Below are 21994 nucleotides of genomic sequence, written 5' to 3' on the forward strand. Positions count from 1 at the left end.
AGGAAAGTGACAGAAAGGAATAACGATTGGAGAGGAAGCGTTTCATTTCACCGGGATGTCTGTAAAACACATCTCGGCTCTGTTGCTGCTGCTACAGCTGAGTTACTTCTTCAGCTCTGGGAGTTGTGGGAAGGTGCTAGTGTGGCATGTGGAGTACAGTCATTGGCTCAATATAAAGACAATCCTGGACACACTTGTCCAGCGAGGTCATGAGGTAACTGTTCTGAGATCTTCAGCTTCTATTTTAATTGATCCCAACAAAGCATCTGGAATTAAATTTGAAACTTTTCCTGCATCTTTTGCTAAAGAGGAAATGAAGGATTTTTTCATTTATTGGATCAATAATGCACTATATAATATGTCACTAGACTCATATTGGGATCATTTTTTCATACTGAACAAATTCTTTCCAAAATATTCTGATGTCTATGAAAATATCTGCAGAGACATAATTTTGAACAAGAAACTCATGACGAAACTGCAGGGATCGCAGTTCGATGTTGTCCTTGCAGATGCCATCATTCCTGGTGCTGAGCTGCTGGCTGAGCTGCTGAAAGTGCCCTTCGTCTACAGTCTCCGCTTCTTTCCAGGCTACACTATGGAAAAGTACAGCGGAGGGCTGCACGTGCCTCCTTCCTACGTACCTATTATTCTGTCAGGTTTAACTGGTCAAATGACATTTATGGAGAGAGTTCAAAATATGCTATGCCTGCTTTATTTTGACTTTTGGTTCCAAACTTTTAATGAGAGGAGATGGGATAAGTTTTACAGTGAAGTACTAGGTAAGTCATGATTTTAATTGATACTATGAAGCTTTAACTTTCTGTGACTTTGTAGGCAAACTTGTACGAATATAAAATCAGAGGCATTTTCTTTTATAAGTGAAATAATGAAATGAAAGTATAAAAAGAGCTATTGGTCTCAAAAACATTATGGAAAGGGTCACATTACAGTACCTGTTATAAGTCAGTGGCAACTTAGTAGATACTAAGTTGATCTTCTGTATATAAAGATAATTAAAAATGAATCTTAATGAAGAATGGGATGGGAGAGGGAGTAGGAGATGGGATGGTTTGCGGGTGGGAGAGTGGTTATGGGAGGAAAAACCGCTATAATCCAAAAGCTGTACTTTTGAAATTTATATTTATTAAATAAAAATTTAAAAAAAGAAAAAAATAAGAAAAGTCAGTAGCTCATCACTAGGATATGACCCTCCAGCAACAGGTGAAGTACTGAGGATTTCTCTCAGCAAACCTACGTCCATTTTACTAGACATTTTCACATTATGCTAGTACAAAACCCTATTATGTTAATGCATAGAGGCAAGTAGATTGAATTGTTGCACATACTTCTAGTACAAGTACTTACGTGACAATTGAGGAAATCGCTTTCTTTTCTGGAAGTACATTTTCTTAACATGTAAATAATTTTCAAAAAGTTTACACATACAGAGTTTTATTCCAGCTGCCTATAAAGTAAAAGCCACATTCCTTCATTAAGTCCTTAAATATCATTTGTATAGGACTTACGAGCTTTTACATGTGTGAATGCATATGTAATCAGTCTACTTTTTAATTTTTTTTTAGAAAAATGAAGCAAAATAGGAGTGAACTCAATTCTTTGTTTTTATAAGTTAAAAATTTCATTGTGGTATTATGTAGATTTACATGAAAATATTATGTAGATAAGTGTTACACTCCTAATGTGAACCAAAAGCAGTCACAGGTACAAAGCTTTAGCCATACTCAAAATCCTCTGATTGAACCTAGAAAATTAGGGATCAGGGACCAGTTGCTAAATTGTAGAAACTGGACTGAGTACTCTGGCTGGGACCATGGAGGAATCATTTGATTCTGTAATTACAATCGATGTTTATATCTGCCATTGCCACTTCAAGTTTAGAAGGAAAACAAATACATGTTTAATTTTATATTGGCCTATTTTAATGACTATTTATGATTGTAAATATCCTGAGGTAACATTACATAGTATCCCCTCATTTTCTTCACATGCACTTCATATGAACACTGTTCCATTACTGTCCAATTTCTTCTGTATCCTCTGTCCAGGAAGACCTGCTAGATTCTCTGAGCTAATGGGGAAAGCTGATATGTGGCTCATCCGAAGCTATTGGGATTTGGAGTTTCCCCGCCCACTCTTACCAAACTTTGAATTTGTTGGAGGGTTCCATTGCAAACCTGCCAAACCTCTTCCTAAGGTAAATACCTTCTGTTCTCATGTTTTGTTTGCTTTCCATTTTCAGTGGAAATGACCCTATATTTTTCATTTAGAGAATTTGACCCAGGAAGAAATATTGGACACTGGATAAAACATCTTGACTATCAGGAGCCAGGAGCTTCTTCCAGGTCCCCTACAGGGGCGCAGGGGTCCAAGAACCTGCGCCACCTTCCACTGCTTTCCCAGGCAACCAGCAGAGAGCTGGATGAGAAGAGGAGCAGCCAGGACATGAACCAGCACTCCTATGGTATGCCAGTGCCACAGGCAGAAGCTTAGCACACTAAGCCACAGTGCCAGCCCCAAGAGCTACTACTTTAGGAGCAAGATGAGTAAGGAGGCTGATTTCAGTAGATAGGTAATTTGGTGTCTAAAATAGGAACTAGCTTAAAATATGCAGTGAGGTGTGTTGAGGAGAGGACAACAAAAAAGAGTTGACTTAGGGAAAGATAGGATCAGGTTTTCTTTAAAAAGAAAAAAGGCTTGAAGATGTAATTATTGGATTAGATTTCAGAGAGATGCATGGCTCTGGAGGAGTGATGAATAAGATGGTTTTAGGAAATCAGGCAACAGAAAACAGAGAAATATGTTCCAATAGTCATAGCATGCAGTGCCGGCATCCCACATGGGCCCCAGTTCTCATCCCAGCTGCTCCACTTCTGATCCGGCTCTCTGCTATGGCCTGGGAAATCAGTAGAAGATGGTCCAGATTCTTGGGCCCCTGCACTCACAAGGGAGACCCAGAGGAAGCTCCTGGCTCCTGGCTTCAGATCAGCCCAGCTCTAGCCATTGCGGGTATAGAAGACCTCTCTCTCTCTCTCTCTCTCTCTCTCTCTCTGCCTATCCATAATTCTGCCTTTCAAATAAATAAATAAATTTTAAAAAAATAAATAAAATGATAATGCACTTGTCATTTTTCTAAATATTTTTCTAAAGAAAAATGCTGGGGATGGGCATCGTGGGACAGCAGGTCAAGATGCCATTTATGGGATGACTTCATCCCATATTGGAGTGCAGGTCCAAGTCCTGGGTGCCACATTTCTGTTCCAGCTTCTTGCTAATGTATACTGTGAGGCAGCAGATGATGGCTCAAGTACGTGGACCCTTTCATACCTGTGGGGAACTCAGATGGAGTTCTGTGCTCTTGGTTTTCACCTTGGCCCAGGCCTGGTTGTTGTAGGCATTTGTGGGAGTGAACCAAGATATCAACAATCTCTCTTTATCTGTCTCTCTCTCTCTCTCTCTCTCTCTGCCTCTTTCTCTCTCTCTCTCTCTCCCTCCCTCCCTTTCTCTGTCACTCTGCCTTTCAGGTAGATGAAAAGAACTGAAAGAACTGAAATAAGCACTTTTTTAAAAGTTAGGAGAGGGCCTGGTGTTATGGCACAGCAGGTTAAGCTGCTGCATGTGACAATGGCATCCCATATGCGCACTGGTCCAAGCCCAGGTTGCTTCACTTCTGATCCAGCTCCTTGTGAATGCAACTGAGAAAGTAGAGGAAGTTGTCCCAAACACTTGTACCCCTGAAACCTACATAAGAAACCTGGAAGCAAGGTTCCAGGCTCCTTGGCTTCAGCATGGCCCAGTCCCAAGCTGTTGAGGCCATCTGGGGAGTGAATCAGTGGTTGTAAGATATCTTCCGCTTTCTCTGTGTTTCTCTCTATGTGTGTAAATCGTCTTTAAAATAAATAAATAAAGCTTAGGGGAAAAAAGCTAAGGGAAATGATTTGTAACATTTTGACCATAAACACTGATTTGAATATAATATAATATATGTATGTCTGATAACATTACATGACACCTGTATATATGTATAATTTGTATGTGTCATAAAAATAAAAGTAAGTAACAGAATAAAATGTCATTGGCACTTAGTGAATTAGAACTAATGTGGACTGTTGACATTATTGCTACATTTTGCTGTTTTTACTTAAACATTTAATTACCTAAAGTGTTTCAAATGTATTAGATTTAAACCCATTCAATGGAAAGTGGATTTCCAACAGATTAAGATTACATTCTCAAGTGAAGTCAGAGAGAGGCAAAAATTCTATAGATACATTTAAAAAACCAATGTATAAGTTTTGACAATAAGATGAACAGATGAAGGCTAACGTTTTTTTGTAAGCCTTGAGGATCTTCAGCCATTCCTCAGCAACGTAAATGTTTCGTTCTTAAAATATCTGCAGCCAAATCCAGTTTTACTTGCTCAACCCCATAGGACCCCTTGGTAAAACTCCTTGGAGAACTTGATCCTCAGCATCACAACTGCCTGATGGAGTAGGAACAGGGGAAATGCTCATTGCATTTGGAATGAAGAACTAGGAATTTGTATCACCTGCACCTGATAAGGGCCTTTAGTTTAATTGAAATAGGATTTTGTGAACAGATGGTGATCCTTATAAAGGAACACAAGAAGGTAATCTATTTTAGATTCATATCACACCATAAGGACATATGTAGAAAGTAGATAATTTTAGCCGGCGCCACGGCTCAATAGGCTAATCCTCTGCCTTGCGGTGCCGGCACACCGGGTTCTAGTCCCAGTTGGGGCACTGGATTCTGTCCCGGTTGCCCCTCTTCTAGGCCAGCTCTCTGCTGTGGCCAGGGAGTGCAGTGGAGGATGGCCCAAGTGCTTGGGCCCTGCACCCCATGGGAGACCAGGATAAGTACCTGGCTCCTGCCATCAGATCAGCACGGTGTGCCAGCCGCAGCGGCCAGCCACGGTGGCCATTGGAGGGTGAACCAACGGCAAAGGAAGACCTTTCTCTCTGTCTCTCTCTCTCTCTCACTGTACACTCTGCCTGTCAAAAAAAAAGTAGATAATTTTAATGTTATATTACATTATTTCTCAAGAGATGCTTCTTAACTACCATTTTATTACAGCAACATGAAACTGATATAAAACCAATATCAATTTTTAGTGCAAATAGATTCAGCTTTATATGGTAACTTTAGTAACTTTTGCAGGTCCTAAGACTGAGATAACATTATCAAAAGTTCTGTACAGCATTTCTCTATGTTTAATGAATTCTTGATTTGTCTAAAGTGAGAGTGACTGTGTTGGGGCAGGGAGAGGAGGACAAGGAAAAGCAGGACAATGGGTGGATAGTAATGTAATGATAATTACTGATTAAACCTGTTGTTACTCAGTTGCACACCTTTGAATCCAAGTCAAAGACTGGAAAGTTTGCCCTCTTGTTCTGTGTTAGAAATCTCTCTCTCTCTCCAGATAATTTGCTTTTCCATTAATTATCAAATTATAAGATAATCTCTTTTTTAAAAAACAGAAGTAATATAACAGACTGCATCAAGTTTTTTAAATATTTATACTCTTTGGCTGTACAAGATACTCACATGAAACTATGCAGACAAAAGTAATTAAGATATGCAAAATTAATAGTCATAAAAGCTATTTATAAAGGTAACCAATGGAAGTAGCTTAAACCTAATACTAAGGAATGATTAAACTTCTTTATGTGTAAATCAAAACAGTATAATGATTTTAACAAAGAACCCATATTAACAGTAAATCAGCCAAAATAGGAAGTTTAGTTAAAAAAAAGGAACCAAAAAAGATAAATTAAATCACATTCTTTTCTGTAGAATGAAGAAAGATTATAAAAATAAGTTTATCATTTCTTACATGTGTACTATAGTGTGCCTATTGTGACCTTACTTAACACTACCACCTGTGCACTTTGAAATGACTCAGATGGAAAATTTTGTCTGGTACACATTTTACCACAGCCACTACTCTAATGCCTTAATAGTCCTTCCTCTGTTGTTTCCACCAACCCTTTCAATATCGTTTGTTGCAATGTTGCTTTCTTTGTGACAGACAATTTTCTCTTCACAGGAAATGGAAGACTTTGTGCAAAGCTCTGGAGAAGAGGGAATTGTGGTGTTTTCCCTGGGGTCTATGGTCAGTAACATGACAGAAGAAAGGGCGAATATGTTTGCAACTGCTTTTGCCCAGCTTCCACAAAAGGTTAGAAAAAGTGTCCTAATGGTGGGTGGCTACTGAATGAGTCTGTTAAACTCTACAAAAGGTCTTATTACAGAATCTTCCTGTGTGAAAGGTAAATTGATATAATAGTTCTAATTTATCTAAGATATCAATTTGAAAGAAACTCTACTTGACAGGTGCAAAAGTAGCACAGAGAGTGTTTTAATTGTTAATTTTGATACTAACATTATGATAAGAAATATATTTAACAGGTGCATTGTGCAGCTTTGATATTATCATCATATTGCAGGCAGGAACACAAGTCACCAAATTCTGTCCTGTCACTTGCTTGTTTTTCTTGCAGCTGCTGCCAGAAAGGACTTAAATGTTGATCTCTTTTTATTTACGAACAACGTTTTTAGTTTTCTAGCTGATATAACCTTGTTAATATTTTGCTGGTAATCCAAAACCATTTTTAACTTTTATTAGCAAATAGAAATTCAACACTTTAAGATGATATTCCAGTTTATGTGGATACTTTGTGGATAGTACGATCAGAGTCTTATTTTGGTACTGGACATGGAAATGGTCTGAATATAGCAGAAATGAGCAATGTTGGCTGTCAATGCTTTGTAGTGCATCACAGAAGAGTTGAAAATTGAACAAAATTCAGCATCATAGCAATTATGGATTTTTTTCATTCACTATGTTATTTTAAGAACCGGGACTTTTTCCCACATTTAAAGAATTTCCCCGGGGCCAGCCCTGTGGCATAGTAGGTTAAGCCTCCGCCTATGGTTCTGGCATCCCGTATGGGTGCTGTTTCGAGTACCTGTTACTCCACTTCCAATCCAATTCCCTGGTAATGTGCCTAGGAAAGCAGCAGAGGATGGCCCAAGTGCTTGTGCCCCTGCACCTGAGTGGAAAATCTGGAAGCAGCTCCTGGCTCCTGGCTTCAGATTGGCCCAGCTCTGGTCATTTCAGCCATTTGGGAAATAAACCAGTCTCTCCATCTCTCAAATAAATAAATCCTTAAGAAAAAAAGAATTTCCAATCCTAGTCACAGGAATACTACCTATGGATTGATTTAAAAAATGCACCTTGAAATTTTTCCTAGAAATAGTGATTAAAAATGTGTAATCTACAAGTTAGATATAATTACATATAGTTGCTAAACAAAATTAATTTATTTCTCACACATAGACAATTGCAGAGGTAGGTTTGCTTTTTTAGTAAATTAAAGTATATCAATTCCAATGAAATAAGACATGAAACACTGGATATGTTAAACTCCAATTTTTATTTTATAAAAGATGAAAATGTTAATATTAAATTAGCAAGTCAAGACTAAAATTATATATACATATATTTAAAAAGTATAGATCATTGGAAAAGAGTTACTTCTCTTCGTACTTGTGGGGAGCAACTTGGATTAGACTGTTACTCGAATTAAGACTTATTCTATGCATCTGCTCTCCCACAATATGGCGCTGGGAGAGGAGGAAACAGCTTCTACACAGCTGCCTCCAGTTCAACCAATAAACAGCAGGACCTGCTCCTGATTGGAGGAGAGCAGCGTACTCGGCGTGTGGGTAGCAGAGTTGGGATTGGTGGAAGAGGACTATAAAGGAGGAGAGAGACAACATACACTGGGAACATCTATCTGAAGGAACACCTGTGCAGCCCCTGAGAGAGCCGGCTGGCGGTGTGCCGCTCCCCTGCGGAAGTGGGGAAAGTGGCAGGGGGAACCGCCCTTCCACGGAGGTGGAAGGGACGGTAGCCAACCCGGGAAGAACCAGCAGCAAACCCGGGAAGGGCCGAGCAGACGAAAGAACAGCGCAGGGTCCTGTGTCGTTCCTCCGTGAAGAGGGGGAGCGACATAATGGTGCCGTGACTCGGATATGAAGCCTAGGCAGGGTTTAGTGTCATTCCTCCACGAAGAGGGAGAGCGACATAATGGTGCAGTGACTCGGATAGGAAACCTAGGAGGGAAGAAATGGGAAGAAGTGGGAAAATACCGGAGAGAGAGACTAGCAAAGAGCCTAGGGAAAAGCCGGATGGAAAAGGTGCCGGAACAAGCTATTGAAAGCCTAGGCATAGACTCGGATACAGACTGTGGGAAAGAAGTTAGGATTTAAAGTGAAAGCAAGAAGAAACTTAGACTCAGATATGGACTGCAGGTTGAAAGTGAAAGTGAAACCTAGAAGAAACTTAGACTCGGATACGGACTGTGGGGAGAAGCCAGGAGAAATGAGAGGGGAATATTGTTGGAAGAAAACTTAGGGAAACATACCGGGTAGAGAAAAATGTTAGGGAAATTGAAGCTGCGGGGGCAGGCTGAGGCGGAGACGTAAGCCACCTTGGAATTCTTCAAGTCAGCCCGGGGAGCAAAAGGCGAAAAGTTAAAACCAGAAGCGGAAACGTAAGCCAGGTTGGAATCTGTCAGATTAGCCCAGGGAGCAAAAGACGGGAAGCCAAACTGAAAGGTGCAGACGTGAGCTAGGTTGAACTCGCCAGGTTAGCCCGGGGAACTTAGACTGAATACCGGTGGTGGAAACGTGAGCTAGGCTGTGTGACTCGCGGAAGCCGCCGCGAGCAGAGAGAGCGCGCGGGGCGCAGGTAGGTAGGGAACGCGGGGCTAGCGCGAAGGCCGTGGTGCGGGCGCGAAGGGGCGCAGAGACCGCGGAGTGCGCGCGAAGCCGGTAAGCCGCGCAGAGCCAGGAAGCCACCGCAGGGTGGGCGCCGGGAAGCGGCTCAGAGCCGGGAAGCTGCCGCGGGGTGAGGCGCCGAGAAGCAGCCTCGGGGCGGACGCCGGGAAGCCACGGGGATAAGAGAAACAGAAGTTTAGAAGTAAAATGAGAGAAATAGGAATGCTGGTAGATAGAAGTAAAATAGGAGAGATAGGAATGCCAGGAGATAGAGAAATAGAGAAAAATAAGGCCTCCCCACAACACGGCAATGAGAGAGCTTGGATTCAGTCTGCCTGATTAGTAAGACGATAAGCACCTGCTGGTGGCTAGCAGCTTACCCGCTGCAGGTCACCGAAGACAGGCACGTTATCAACACCAATAAGTCTCCCCACAATACGGCAATGAGAAGGCTTGGATTCGGTTTGCCTGATAGGGCTTGTAAGCACCTGCAGGCAGTTCTAGCAGAGCAGAGCAGAGCATGAGCTGCAGGGCACCGAACACAGGCACGCATCAGCGTCTAAAAGCCTCCTCACAACATGGCGAAGAGAGGACCCGGATTTGGTTTGCCTGATTGGTAGGGCTTGTAAGCACCTGTGGGCAACTCTAGCAAGCAGAGCAGAGTGTGTGCCGCGGGGCACCGAAGACAGGCGCGTATCAACGCCAAAAATAAAAAGAAAGGGGGATCTGTGGGGAGCAACTCGGACTAGACTAAGTTACTGGAATTAAGACTTATTCTATGCATCTGCTCTCCCACAATATGGCGCTGGGAGAGGAGGAAACAGCTTCTACACAGCTGCCTCCAGTTCAACCAATAAACTGTAGGACCTGCTCCTGATTGGAGGAGAGCAGCGTACTCGGCGTGTGGGTAGCCGAGTTGGGATTGGTGGAAGAGGACTATAAAGGAGGAGAGAGACAACATACACCGGGAACATCTATCTGAAGGAACACCTGTGCAGCCCCCGAGAGAGCCGGCCGGCGGTGTGCCGCTCCCCCGTGGAAGTGGGGAAAGTGGCAGGGGGAACCGCCCTTCCACGGAGGTGGAAGGGACGGTAGCCAACCCGGGAAGAACCAGCAGCAAACCCGGGGAGGGCCGAGCAGACAAAAGAACAGCGCAGGCTCCTGTGTCGTTCCTCCGTGAAGAGGGGGAGCGACACGTACTAAACTTTTTTTTTTTTTTTTGACAGGCAGAGTGGACAGTGAGAGAGAGACAGAGAGAAAGGTCTTCCTTTGCTGTTGGTTCACCCTCCAATGGCCGCTGCAGCCAGCGCACCGCACCTATCCCAAGGCAGGAGCCAGGTGCTTCTCCTGGTCTCCCATGGGGTGCAGGGTCCAAGCACTTGGGCCATCCTCCACTGCACTCCCTGGCCATAGCAGAGAGCTGGCCTGGAAGAGGGGCAACCAGGACTAGAACCCGGTGTGCCAGCGCTGCAAGGCGGAGGATTAGCCTATTGAGCTGCGGCACCGGCCTGTACTAAACTATTTAACAAGGTCTTTTAGTTGTCATTATTTGAACTCCCTTCTCTTTGTCTTTTCTATGGAAGGCAAAGATCTTAGCGAGAGATCTCTCAATCTCTTTAGAATTCCAACGTGCTGTAATATCAAATTTGATTTATGGATTATGTGCTTTCTTTACCTAACAGGTTCTTTGGAGATTTAATGGGAAGAAACCAGAAACTTTAGGACCCAATACTCGGCTGTATAAGTGGATCCCCCAGAATGACCTTCTTGGTAAGACTCTGGAGAAACAGACACTGAAAACACAAGTCACAGCTAATCAGGATGATCATAGTTCATCAGGAAACTTATTAAATATTCACTATGGAAAAACTCAAAAATACAACCAAATGTCTTCACCTATATTTTCCAGTTCTTCAGGAAATAACAATGAATCATAACAGATGGCTTTTTATTGTTCACATCAATTTCTTTGTGACCAGAATGAAAAATATCTTAATTCTAGATGTAGTTACTTCAGAGAAAATTTTTCAGTAATTTCCTTGGGGAAATTTCCTTGGCTCAGTGGTTAAGATAGTTGGAAGACTAGTGTCCCATATTGTAGAACCTGTGTTCAAGTTCTACCAACACTTCCAATTCCTGCTACTGTGCACCCTGAAAGACAGAAGGTGATGGTTCAAATCCTTAAGTTGCTGTCAACCACATGGTAGATCTGGATGGAGTTCCTGGCTCCTGGCTTTCATCTAACCCACCTCCAGCTGTTGTGGGCATTTGGGAAGTGAATGAGTAGAAGGAAGTTCTCTTTCTCTCTCCCACTGTCTCTCTCTTTCTCCCTATCTCCATCTCTGCCCCACTCCCCCTGCACACATATATGTCTCTGCCATTCCCTCTTTCCAATTAATTAATTAATAATTTCCTGGGTAGTCTCACTGACTCCCAATTCTTTGATTATGTTTGCTCTTTCTCCTAATATAGGACTTTCCAAATGCCACTGAAAAGCATTCATCTGTCATTATGAATGACCCTGCATTTTCTATGAAAAAAAAAAAGCTACAACTTTTATCATGATGTGATAACACATTTTTTTTTTATTTGACAGGTAGAACTACAAACAGTGAGAGGAAGAGAAAGAGAGAAAAGGTCTTTCTTCCTTTGATTCACCCCCCAAATGGCTGCTACGGCTGGCGCAGCGCCCATCCAAAGCCAGGAGCCAGGTGCTTCTTTCTGGTCTCCTGTGCGGGTGCAGGAGCCCAAACACTTGGGCCATCCTCTACTGCCCTTCTGGGCCACAGCAGAGAGCTGGCCTGGAAGAGGAGCAACCGGGAATAGAACCTGGCACTTATATGGGATGCCAGCGCTGCAGGCAGAGAATTAACCAAGTGAGCTACAGTGCCAGCCTATAACACATTTTAAAATCAACTGTGAGCTGGGGCCGGCGCTGTGGTTCACTTGGTTAATCCTCCGCCTGAGGCGCCGGCATCCCATATGGGTGCCGGGTTCTAGTCCCGGTTGCTCCTCTTCCAGTCCAGCTCTCTGCTGTGGCTCGGTAGGGCAGTAGAGGATGGCCCAAGTGCTTGGGCTCCTGTACCCACACAGGAGACCAGGAAGAATCACCTGGCTCCTGACTTCGGATGGGTGCTGCGCCAGCCGTAGCGGCCTTTTGGGGGCTGAACCAATGGAAGGAAAATCTTTCTCTCTCTGCCTCTCTCTCTCACTGTCTAACTCTATTTGTAAAATAAATTATAAAAAAATGAAGTGTGAGCTCTCCTTTTGATTCCAGCACTGTGACAATGCCACTCCCTGATACGTTGTACACCCTACATATCAGACTTAGTGAATGCACTACGTCTTTGGGAGAAAATGTTTTCACCTGCACTTGACCTTTAAAAAAGATTTATTTATATATTTGAAAGCCAGAATTACATAGGGAGAAGGAGAGACAGAGAGAGGAGAGAGAGAGGTCTTCACCTGCTGGTTCATTCCCCACGCCGATCTGAAGCCAGGAATCAGGAGCTTCTTCCAGTTTCCCAAGTGGGTGCAGGGGCCCAAGGACTTGGACCATCTTCTACTGCTTTCCCAGGCCATAGCAGAGAGTGTGATGGGAAGTGGAGCAGGTGGGATTCAAACCCAGACCCATAAGGGACACCAGCACTGCAGGCGGCAGCCTTATCCACTACGCCACAGTGCAGGTCCCCGCACTTGACCTTTTATTTGGCAGTGGAAATGTGTAGTTTATTTCATTCAAAATGTGGTCCCTCTTCATGATGATTTGTCAATCTTGTATATAGTTCAAGTCTGATATCACACACCACCACTTCCATGTGGCCTTCCTTACTTCTCCAGTGATCTTAGGTGTCTCTTCCTCTTCTTTTTGAAGGCAGCTTAGATACAGTTTCATGGCAATTGATAACATCTTAAATAGAAAGCATTGTCTATTTTAGTGACATATACTGTATATTTCCCACTTTATTTGTAGAATGTATAATTGATAACATTACTGAAAATCACTCAATTCCAGGTCATCCAAAAACCAAGGCATTTGTAACTCATGGTGGAAGCAATGGCATTTATGAGGCAATTCACCATGGCATCCCTATGGTGGGCATTCCTTTGTTTGGGGAGCAACCTGATAATATTGCCCACATGACAGCCAAAGGAGCAGCTGTTAGAGTGGACTGGAAAACAATGTCAAGTACAAATTTGCTTAGTGCTTTAAAGGCAGTTATTAACAATCCTTTGTAAGTATTTCCCTGTTTTTTTTTTAACTATATAGTATTTATAGATAAATTTTTACTTGTGTTCAAAGGGAGTAGCATTGATTGTGAACCTGGACATCATGTTGAGTACAGATTTGCTAAATTTTGGAAGATAACATCAATAATTCATTGTGAGTGCCACAATAATTTTGATGATTTTATAGAATGATTTTCAGAGGTTTAAAGATAATACACAATTTTGAATTATCCAATATGTGGAATGTCACTGAAGACATTTAATGAAGGATTACAAGGAATCCTTAGGAGCAGAGCTGAAATCTAAATCCAAGCATGTTATAAGAATATCTTATTTGTAAAATCAAAGATAATGCTTCTGTAAAACTTCAAAATTTATGTACACTTCTATATGATAAGAGTTAGTGATTAACACTAAGATGTTTCCATATGAGACAAAGTAGGAAAATATGCTTATAAGGGATTACGCTTACAGAGAGCTTCTCTATTGTGTCGTATTTCTTAAATGTAAACATATTTTTCATTTACACTGAAGTAATATTTTTAAAGATCTATTTATTTTATTTGAAAGGCAAGGTTACAGAGAGGCAGAGGCAGAGAGAGAGAGGAGAGAGAGAGGAGAGAGAGAGGGGAGAGAGAGGAGAGAGAGAAAGAGAGAGAGAGGTCTTTCATCCATAGGTTCACTCCCCAGATGGCTGCAACAGCTGGAGCTGCACCACTCCGAAGCCAGGAGCTAGGAGTTTCTTCCAGGTCTCCTATGTGAGGGCAGGGGCCCAAGGACTTGGGCCGTCTTCTACTGCTTTCCCAGCTCATAGCAGAGAGCTGGATCGGAAGTGGAAAAGCCAGGACTTGAACCAGCACCCATATGGAATGCAGCACTGCAGGCAGCAGCTTTACCTGCTGGGCCACAGTGCCGGCTCCTGAAGTAATATTTAAGAAAGCAAATGAAATAATGATACATTTTCAGGGATGTGCATATTATCAGTGACAAATTAAAATCATTTGGTTGTATTAAAAAACACAAAGATGCAATTAGTGTGACTTTAATTTTATTACATCTATTGTTCATCCTAATGAGCACAATGAGAAGCACATTTCTTTTTCTTTTTTGAAGAGCGGTATATCCTTTACTTGCTAATTTAATGTAAAAAATATAGCTGTCTAGTATAGATGTTGTTCTACATTTTTAACTTCTAAAAAAGTAATGCTGATGAATGAAGCAAACTTCTTAACTGTCATACTGTAAATATATACAATATGACACTCATTGCATCAATTTTCTGAATATACTGTACAGTTTATTTATTATGTCCTTTCACAATTATATTACGAAAATATAACAGGAATAGTACACTCCTCTGAAAAACATTCCTCCAGCTACAATCTTTAATTAATAAGAATGGAAGTTACCTCCACTGTGATTGCTGTAGTGACAAGCTACAGCCTTTTGTGGTCCAGAATGTATAAGCCACATCCCTACATACACCTTTCTGTGTTGCCCTTTATTCCTTGATCATTTCAACACTGGACACAAGGCAACTAAAATGCAGCTACAATGCCATGAAGTCACACCAGAACAAAATGCAACTGCAATGCATTGAATACACTCCAGATCCTAAAATCACAACACTAACAAGAAGTACAATGTCTATAATATAAAACATTTACTGTTGTTGCACAATATGATGAAAACAATTCAACATATTATCAGAATCAGTGCACTGTAACAAAGAAAAATCAGATAAAGAGTATACTATACCTAGGCATTCTATTTAGCAATCAAAAACTAGGAAAAGAAAGATGTACAAAAGGAACAAATTAGTGTCAGCATGTGGATTCAAAGGACATTGATTTCTCTACCTTCATAGTTGTAATAATTAATGTACTGATTAACGATTAAGCTTAATACCAATTCTTGGTGCATAGCAACTTCTTATCAATTTTACCCAGATATGTATCTGAGCCCTGTCGTGGACTTACTTATGTCTCTAAATTCTGGAATAATTTGACCCACATACATCACTTCCTAGATAATTCAAAAATTGCACCTCTAATAATTGCTATTGTTTTTGCAGTTTTCTTATTTCTTTTTTGCCCTTGAGTATTGCTTCATTTTAGTTTCTTTTTTTGCCCTTCTATATTGTGATGTTAGAAACACTTGTTCTCTCTCAAGTTCTCTCTTCTTATCTTGAAGTTATGTACACCCTATGAATTCCAGGCTACCAACTCAGCTCTCTATAATCATTACTGAAGAAAATTATTTTTCTTCCATTTTTATATGACATGAATCATTATCAACTGCGTGAAAGTTAGGCATATCCCTGTTTTCTAATTCATTCTATAAGACAATGTATATTGACTTTCATCAGCTATAAAGAGAATGCTATGAGATTATCAAGGATTCACCACGATCAGCCTGTGAAGCCCCTGGATCGAGCAGTCTTCTGGATCGAGTACATCATGCGCCACAAAGGAGCCAAACACCTTCGGGTTGCAGCCCACGACCTCACCTGGTTCCAGTACTACTCTCTGGATGTCATTGGGTTCCTGCTGGCTTGTATCACAATCATTACTTTCCTTATCCTAAAATGTTTTTTGTTTGTTTGTCAAAAGTTTGTTGTGACAGGAAATAAGAATAAGAGAGACTAAGCCTCTTTCAGACCTAATGCTAGCAATAGTGAGAGCTGAGAGCATTCTTTTTATTTTAGCCACTATGGATCAATGTCTGACAACATTATTCTACACATTTTATGAGACTTGCACTTCCTGATTCATCCAAATGTTTTATTCTTGATTGGATATTTGAATTCCTGAAATCCAAATAAAATTCCACTACATGCATATATACAAATATATGTATAGATGTCTGTATGTATATATTTCTGAAGAAAATTAGGAATCACTGGAATTTCAGCCTGTTGTTTTCAGAACAGCTAAAAGCCTGAAGTGGGCACTTGCATTTTCAGAAATGTCATCTACTTGAATACAGCGCACACACAGAATGTTTGTATCCTTACCAAAGAAAACCAGAGGAAGATGCTTGGTAAAGGTGATAAGACAGATTTTGTACAGACCTCTGTTGTTTGGGAGAGAGGCTCTAGCATAAACTGATCTTGACTTCAAATAGGAAAAAAAGTTTCTGAGATTTTAAAAAGACTGAGCATTGATTAGGTTATTTTATGAAAATGCCAAATGAAAGAAGAATGAAGTAAAAAATTATTAAAAGTGATTTTGCAAGAAGGATTAGACAATGGACAGTTTCCAGTTTGTCAGGATTGCTTTACTTTAGCAACACCTAAGCGTGGACAACAGGTTCACCTTTAGGAATAAAACTAATAACCTAGTGAAGGTGGAAGACAGGCTAACCTTGGTGAAACCTCTTAGCACATTGGTTAAGAGAGTCTTTCCTTTGATAGGGAGTTTACAGTTCACATTTCATATGAAATACAAAGCATGTTGTCATAGGAATTTTTAAATTTTGAAAAAAAATTGAGATGGCCCTAACTTGCTTCCTACCTAAATCTGGGCAATCTAGTAAAATATTTGGTTAGGAAGATGAGATATGTTTTCTGCATGAAGCCTTTAATATACTTGAGATACGATGGCAGTAAGAGACTACTTCTGTTTAGTTAGTTTACGTGCTGCCGAAGTGCGCACATACTTCTGTTTAGTTAGGACTGAAAATTCAGGACCCACAATTTCAGTCTAGGCCCTCAGGCTTATGATGCTAGATTATTTGCATCCTCCTGCAATAAGATTTCTTTGCCCTGCCTTGTCAAATCTGATACCTTCAATTACTTTAATAGCTGGGATACAGAGAATATGGAAACCAGAAGTTTATATTAACTTTTTTATGATACTTTATTTTTATTACATGTCATGTAATATTAATGCAACGAATACAGAGCAACGTGGCCCATTGATTTAACTCAAGGAAAATAATGATGTTCTCCTCTTACCTCCTACTTTCTCCCTTCCTCTCTACCTCTCCCTTTTTTTCTTGCTTTCTTTTTTAGTTTTTGATGTAACATTTTTAATTAGCATTATAGTCAAATGTTTAATATTTCACTAAATAAAGAAATCAACAAGTTAAAAATAAAGGCCTTAGTTCAGTGGTAATATAGGCAAGGTCAATACACAATAACCAAATGGAAAAATTTCAATTCACCCATATCCAGTAAATTTAAAATAATCACACATCATTAAACCTAAAGTAATATAACATTCTCAACAATTGTGTTGACATACGTGTAAAACAAAGTTTGACAAAAATATATTTTTAGCAATTGAAAATTTTTTTGTTAATATCTCTTTTTTGTTTTCTGTTTTTTTAATTTTTTTAATTTTAGCTCTCACATAAAAGGGTGAACATGCAGTATTTGTCTTTTTTTGTCAACATGATGTCTTCCAGTTACATTCATTTTGATGCAAATGGTAAAATTTCATTCTTATTTTATAGCCGAATAATATTCCATTTTATATATATATATATATATATATCACATTTTCCTTATTTCCTTTATCTATTTGTATGATGATGGACACTTTGGTTGATTCTATATTTTGGTTATGTGAACAATGCTGCCACAAATATGGTGGTGAAGGTATCTCTTTGATAAAACACGATCATATCTTTTAAGTATATACCCAGTACTGGGATTGCTATATCATCAGGCAAGTCTATTTCTAGTTATTTTTTTAATTAAGTAAATCTCCATACTGTTTTCCATAGTATCTGCACTAATTTACATCCCCACCAGCAGTGTATAAGTGTCTCTGTTTCTCTACATTCTCGCCAGCATTTGTTACTCTCTGAGTTTTGGATAATAGCCATTCTGACATGGGTGAGGTGATATCATGGTTTTAATTTGCATTTCTGTGATGGATAGTGATATTGAGCATTGTTTCACATTTTTTGGCCATTTCTATTTCTTTTTTGACAACTACCTATTGAGGTGCTTTGTCCACTTTGTAACTAGAGTGATTGCTTTTTTGTTGTTGAGTTTTTTGATTGGCTGAAATATACTGGATATTAATCCTTTAATTTCTCATTCTGTTGGATGTGTCATTACTCTTTTGATCATTTCCTTTGCTGTCCAAAATCTTCTGAGTTTGGTATAATTCCATTTGTTTAGTTTGGTTTGGAATTGCCTGTGCTTTAGGGATCTTATCCAAGTCATCACCTTTACCGGTGTCTTGGAGTGTTTCCCTCTACATTTTCTTCTAGCAGCTTTGTAGTTCAGGTTTTAAATTTAAGTGTTTGTTGCATCTTGAGTGATTTTTTTATATTGTGAGGTATAGATCTAATGTCTCTCTTCTACATATATTAACTATTGCTTGTTGTCTTGCCTCAAAAACACAGAAATGGAGACAGATGGAATGACAAGCCAAGCATTACTTACAAGAATTTTTAAAATCTATTCTGGAGAAAGCAGGTAAATGCAAAATGTGTTCACTTCATCTTAAGGGCTGTTAACCACAGCCTTTGGACCCTGAACACAGAAGGCAAGCAAACATGGAGAAAAAAGAGTATGAATTATGACCCTGAGAGGATGTACTATTTAAATATTCTTACAGCAGTCTTCGATGCAGCAAAATTATTTTTGGCAATAATTGCTAATGAAACTAATTATGACAAACATTTCCAGAAAAAGTACATAATGAATATTTTCTCTTATTACTTTTTGAATAAATAATCCCCAAGTATAAAGCAAAATGTAAAACAATTAATAAAGTATAAAAGAGTAGAAAAGAAATGTTTGTGTCCTTTAACTTTATTAATGCATTTTTAAAAGATGAGAAATATCTGTGTATCCATTATTCTGAATAAGGAAGCTCTACATGCACTATCAAAGCCAAATTCAAGTCTATTTCTTTTCTTTTTGAAGTATATTATACAAGTTCATTAATGATTTTTTTCAAAATAGAACCTCTTTGCAATTTTATAGTCAGATGCATAATCTATATTTACTCATAGGTGAATAAAGTAGTTTGTCTTAATTTTGAGACATTTATCCACATAAAGCAAAAAATTTACCCATAGTTAGGAAAATATTTATATATGACAAAACACCGAGCAAAAATCATAAAAATTCTGTTATACATTAAATTCCAAAAAAATAATAGTTTTCATTTGTTTATTCCTTCAAGATTGATTCTTACAGTTTTTAAGTATTTCAGCAGTCAAAAACTTTAAATACAAACACACTAATTAATCAAACTAGAATGAAAGAATTGGTATATTTTTTCATTTTTATTATCTATTTCATAGTCATCTTTATATCAAATATACTGCAAGTACCATGTAGATTGAAGACAAAAGTCAAATAATAGTGAACTTTATTGTGAAAATTATACCTGGCTAGCCCATCTATGTCAGAGAAAATTATATAACTAGAAATTTTGTCTATTAATTTCCATGCAGGATGCCATGTTTACTAAGGGAAAATTAATACAAACATGCTAATAAGAAGTCTTCTTTGTATGTTTCTAAGTATATCATTTAATATCATTCTATATATTCTTTAACATCTGCATTCTGAAAACCCAACAATAATGGCAGATGTAAGGAGTGGAGCCTTAGAAGAGAAGAGATGTGTCTTCCTTCTTGCTCAAGTCTGATAATCCTATTTGGTGGGTTCCATTCAGTCTGAAAGCACTGCTGATAAAGCCCTGGGGAATTTTACAAATTCCATGCTTAGAAAACCTTCTGCTCAACAATATACCAGAAGAAGTGGAGATGAGAAACCATGTGCCCATACCCATAAAAACCCCTGTCTGAATGCAACTGGTGCTCTCCTTTCTATGGGGAGATTCCTGCCTTGCCTGTCAAGTGTATTCCTTTCAATAGACTTTGTTGACATGCTTGCTGCCAATCTCTGTCTCATGTCTGAAATTCTATTCTTGTGAGAAGACAGGAATTTCTGCTCCAGACATCTTTGTTAACATATTTTTGTCAGAACTAGTCAGGTGAGAGCAAGAGTGGTGATAAATCCAAACAATCTCACTTAGGCACTTGAGGAATGTTCCATGTCTAGTCTACTTTTATCTTTCTCCCACCTTGTCTACTTTGCTCCAATGGCAGCCAGACACACATGCAGACATGGTGCAAGCAGTTGAATGTCATTAAGATAATCAGAGCAAGAAGAGTTTAGTGGTAGGATGAGGTGAGAGGGAATGGAGAAGATTGCATTAGACACCCTGGCAGCCCCAAGACAATGTCCATTCTTCATAGACAAACCATGAAACCACACACCTGCCTATTCCTTGTATCCAGTCTCATCAGGAATTTTTAAACAAGAGACCAAGTACAACTCACTATCAAACTCACTACCTACAGACTCTTGGCCCTCCTAGTCTTGTTTGTGACCTGCCCAGTGTTTGTTTGCTAATCCACTTTCTTCATCTTAAATGCTGGGGGTGGGAAGTGGATGTTGCATTTATTTGGCAGTTGAGACCTAGTTTCTAATCTCAGTTGGTTCTGAGAACTTTACTTATTACTTCCCATTAAAAGATACCACATCCCTCATTTCTGCTGCCTCATTTTCTACCATTTTATAAAAAGCACTGGCAACAACTGGTCTTCAGATGGTTCATCTTAAACTGAAATTTTACCACCACCCAGACCCACTACAGGGACATGCTTTCCAACTGTCTCTTAAGTTTTATTTTGTAGACTGGCAATGGTAGGCCTCATGACCCTTCTGTCCCAAAGGGTTCCTTTTTTGCTTGTTTGTTTGTTTCCACTAAATTATGGAATTTACAGGGCTAGTGTTGTAGCATAGAAGATTAAGATTCCACCTACAGTACTGGCATCTCATATGGGCACCAGTTCAAATCCCAGCTGCTCTACTTCTGATCCAGCTCCCTGCTAATGCACCTGGGAAATCAAAGGAGGATGGCTCAACAACTTGGGGCTCTGAACTCATGTGGGAGAACCAGAAAACGCTCCTGCCTCCTTGCTTTGGAACTGCAGTCATTTGAGAAGTGAACCAACGGGTGGATGATCTCTCTCTCTCTCTCTCTCTCTCTCTTGCTCTCACTCTCACTCACTCTCTCTGTCTTTCAAATAAATTAATTAATCTTAAAAAATTATGGAAGTTTTTCTGCCAACCTATTAAATCACTCTATTCTATAGTTGGGACCAATATATGCCTCCTCTTCTTTTAGCTTCAGTGGCCTGAAAGGATGGAATAGTTTGTGAAACCATGCTGTAGTTTCAAAAGGCTGTAAATTACAATTGGGACCATGTCTTCTACATTTCCAATTCTCTGGAAATATTTGCAGTTAAGTCTATGGATCTATTTCTTTTACTTAAAACAGTGTTGGTTCTATACTTAAATCATTTGTCTTTTAGGCTTAAAGATTTTCCTGAAATTTATAGAGTTTGCAACACTTTGGTAAAACAATAATGTAAACCAATAGAAAAAATTAAAAAGTACCTGCTTTTTAATTTTTTCTATTGGTTTACATTGCTGTTTTATTCTTAGGTGTTTAAATTTTAACTGAAAAGTGATCTCTGTTAAATATAAGAGTGGGAATAAGGGAGGGAGGAGATGTACAATTTGGGAAATGCTCAATCAGACTTGCCCCAAATGGTGGAGTTAGAAACGTGCCAGGGGATTCCAATACAATCCCATCAAGGTGGCATGTACCAATGCCATCTCACTAGTCCAAGTGATCAATTTCAGTTCACAATTGATCACACTGATAGGTCTAAGAGTCAAAGGGATCACACGAACAAGACTAGTGTCTGCTAATACTAACTGATAGAATAAAAAAGGGAGAGAACGATCCATCATGGGAAGTGGGCTACACAGCAGACTCATAGAATGGAGATGTCCTAAACAACACTCTGGCCTCAGAATCAGCCCTTAATGCACTCAGATCTGGCTGAAGAGCCCATGAGATTATTTTAGGCATGGAAAGCCAAGACA

At 39.6% G+C, this 21994-nt stretch overlaps 1 protein-coding gene across 2 annotated transcripts; it reads left to right on the forward strand.

The window, feature by feature from the left end:
* The first annotated feature begins 14 nt into the window (after positions 1-14).
* On the forward strand, positions 15-18814 carry LOC100342219 (UDP-glucuronosyltransferase 2B14). 2 transcript variants are annotated; one of them, XM_002717143.6, is made up of 6 exons: positions 15-782; positions 2070-2218; positions 6092-6223; positions 10512-10599; positions 12845-13064; positions 15428-18814. In XM_002717143.6, the coding sequence occupies exons 1-6, from the start codon at positions 56-58 to the stop codon at positions 15705-15707; spliced, it is 1596 nt and encodes a 531-aa protein (XP_002717189.1). In that variant the 5' UTR covers positions 15-55; the 3' UTR covers positions 15708-18814. The 2 variants fall into 2 exon arrangements, with proteins under 2 accessions (XP_002717189.1, XP_008266006.1); XM_008267784.5 differs by lacking the exon at positions 12845-13064 and having other exon boundaries at positions 15428-15584.
* The last annotated feature ends 3180 nt before the right edge of the window (positions 18815-21994 follow it).

The sequence above is a fragment of the Oryctolagus cuniculus genome, chromosome 8 (assembly GCF_051225735.1).
Source record: "Oryctolagus cuniculus isolate XC-2025 breed Fujian yellow rabbit chromosome 8, ASM5122573v1, whole genome shotgun sequence".
NCBI classification, from domain to species: Eukaryota; Metazoa; Chordata; class Mammalia; order Lagomorpha; family Leporidae; genus Oryctolagus; species Oryctolagus cuniculus.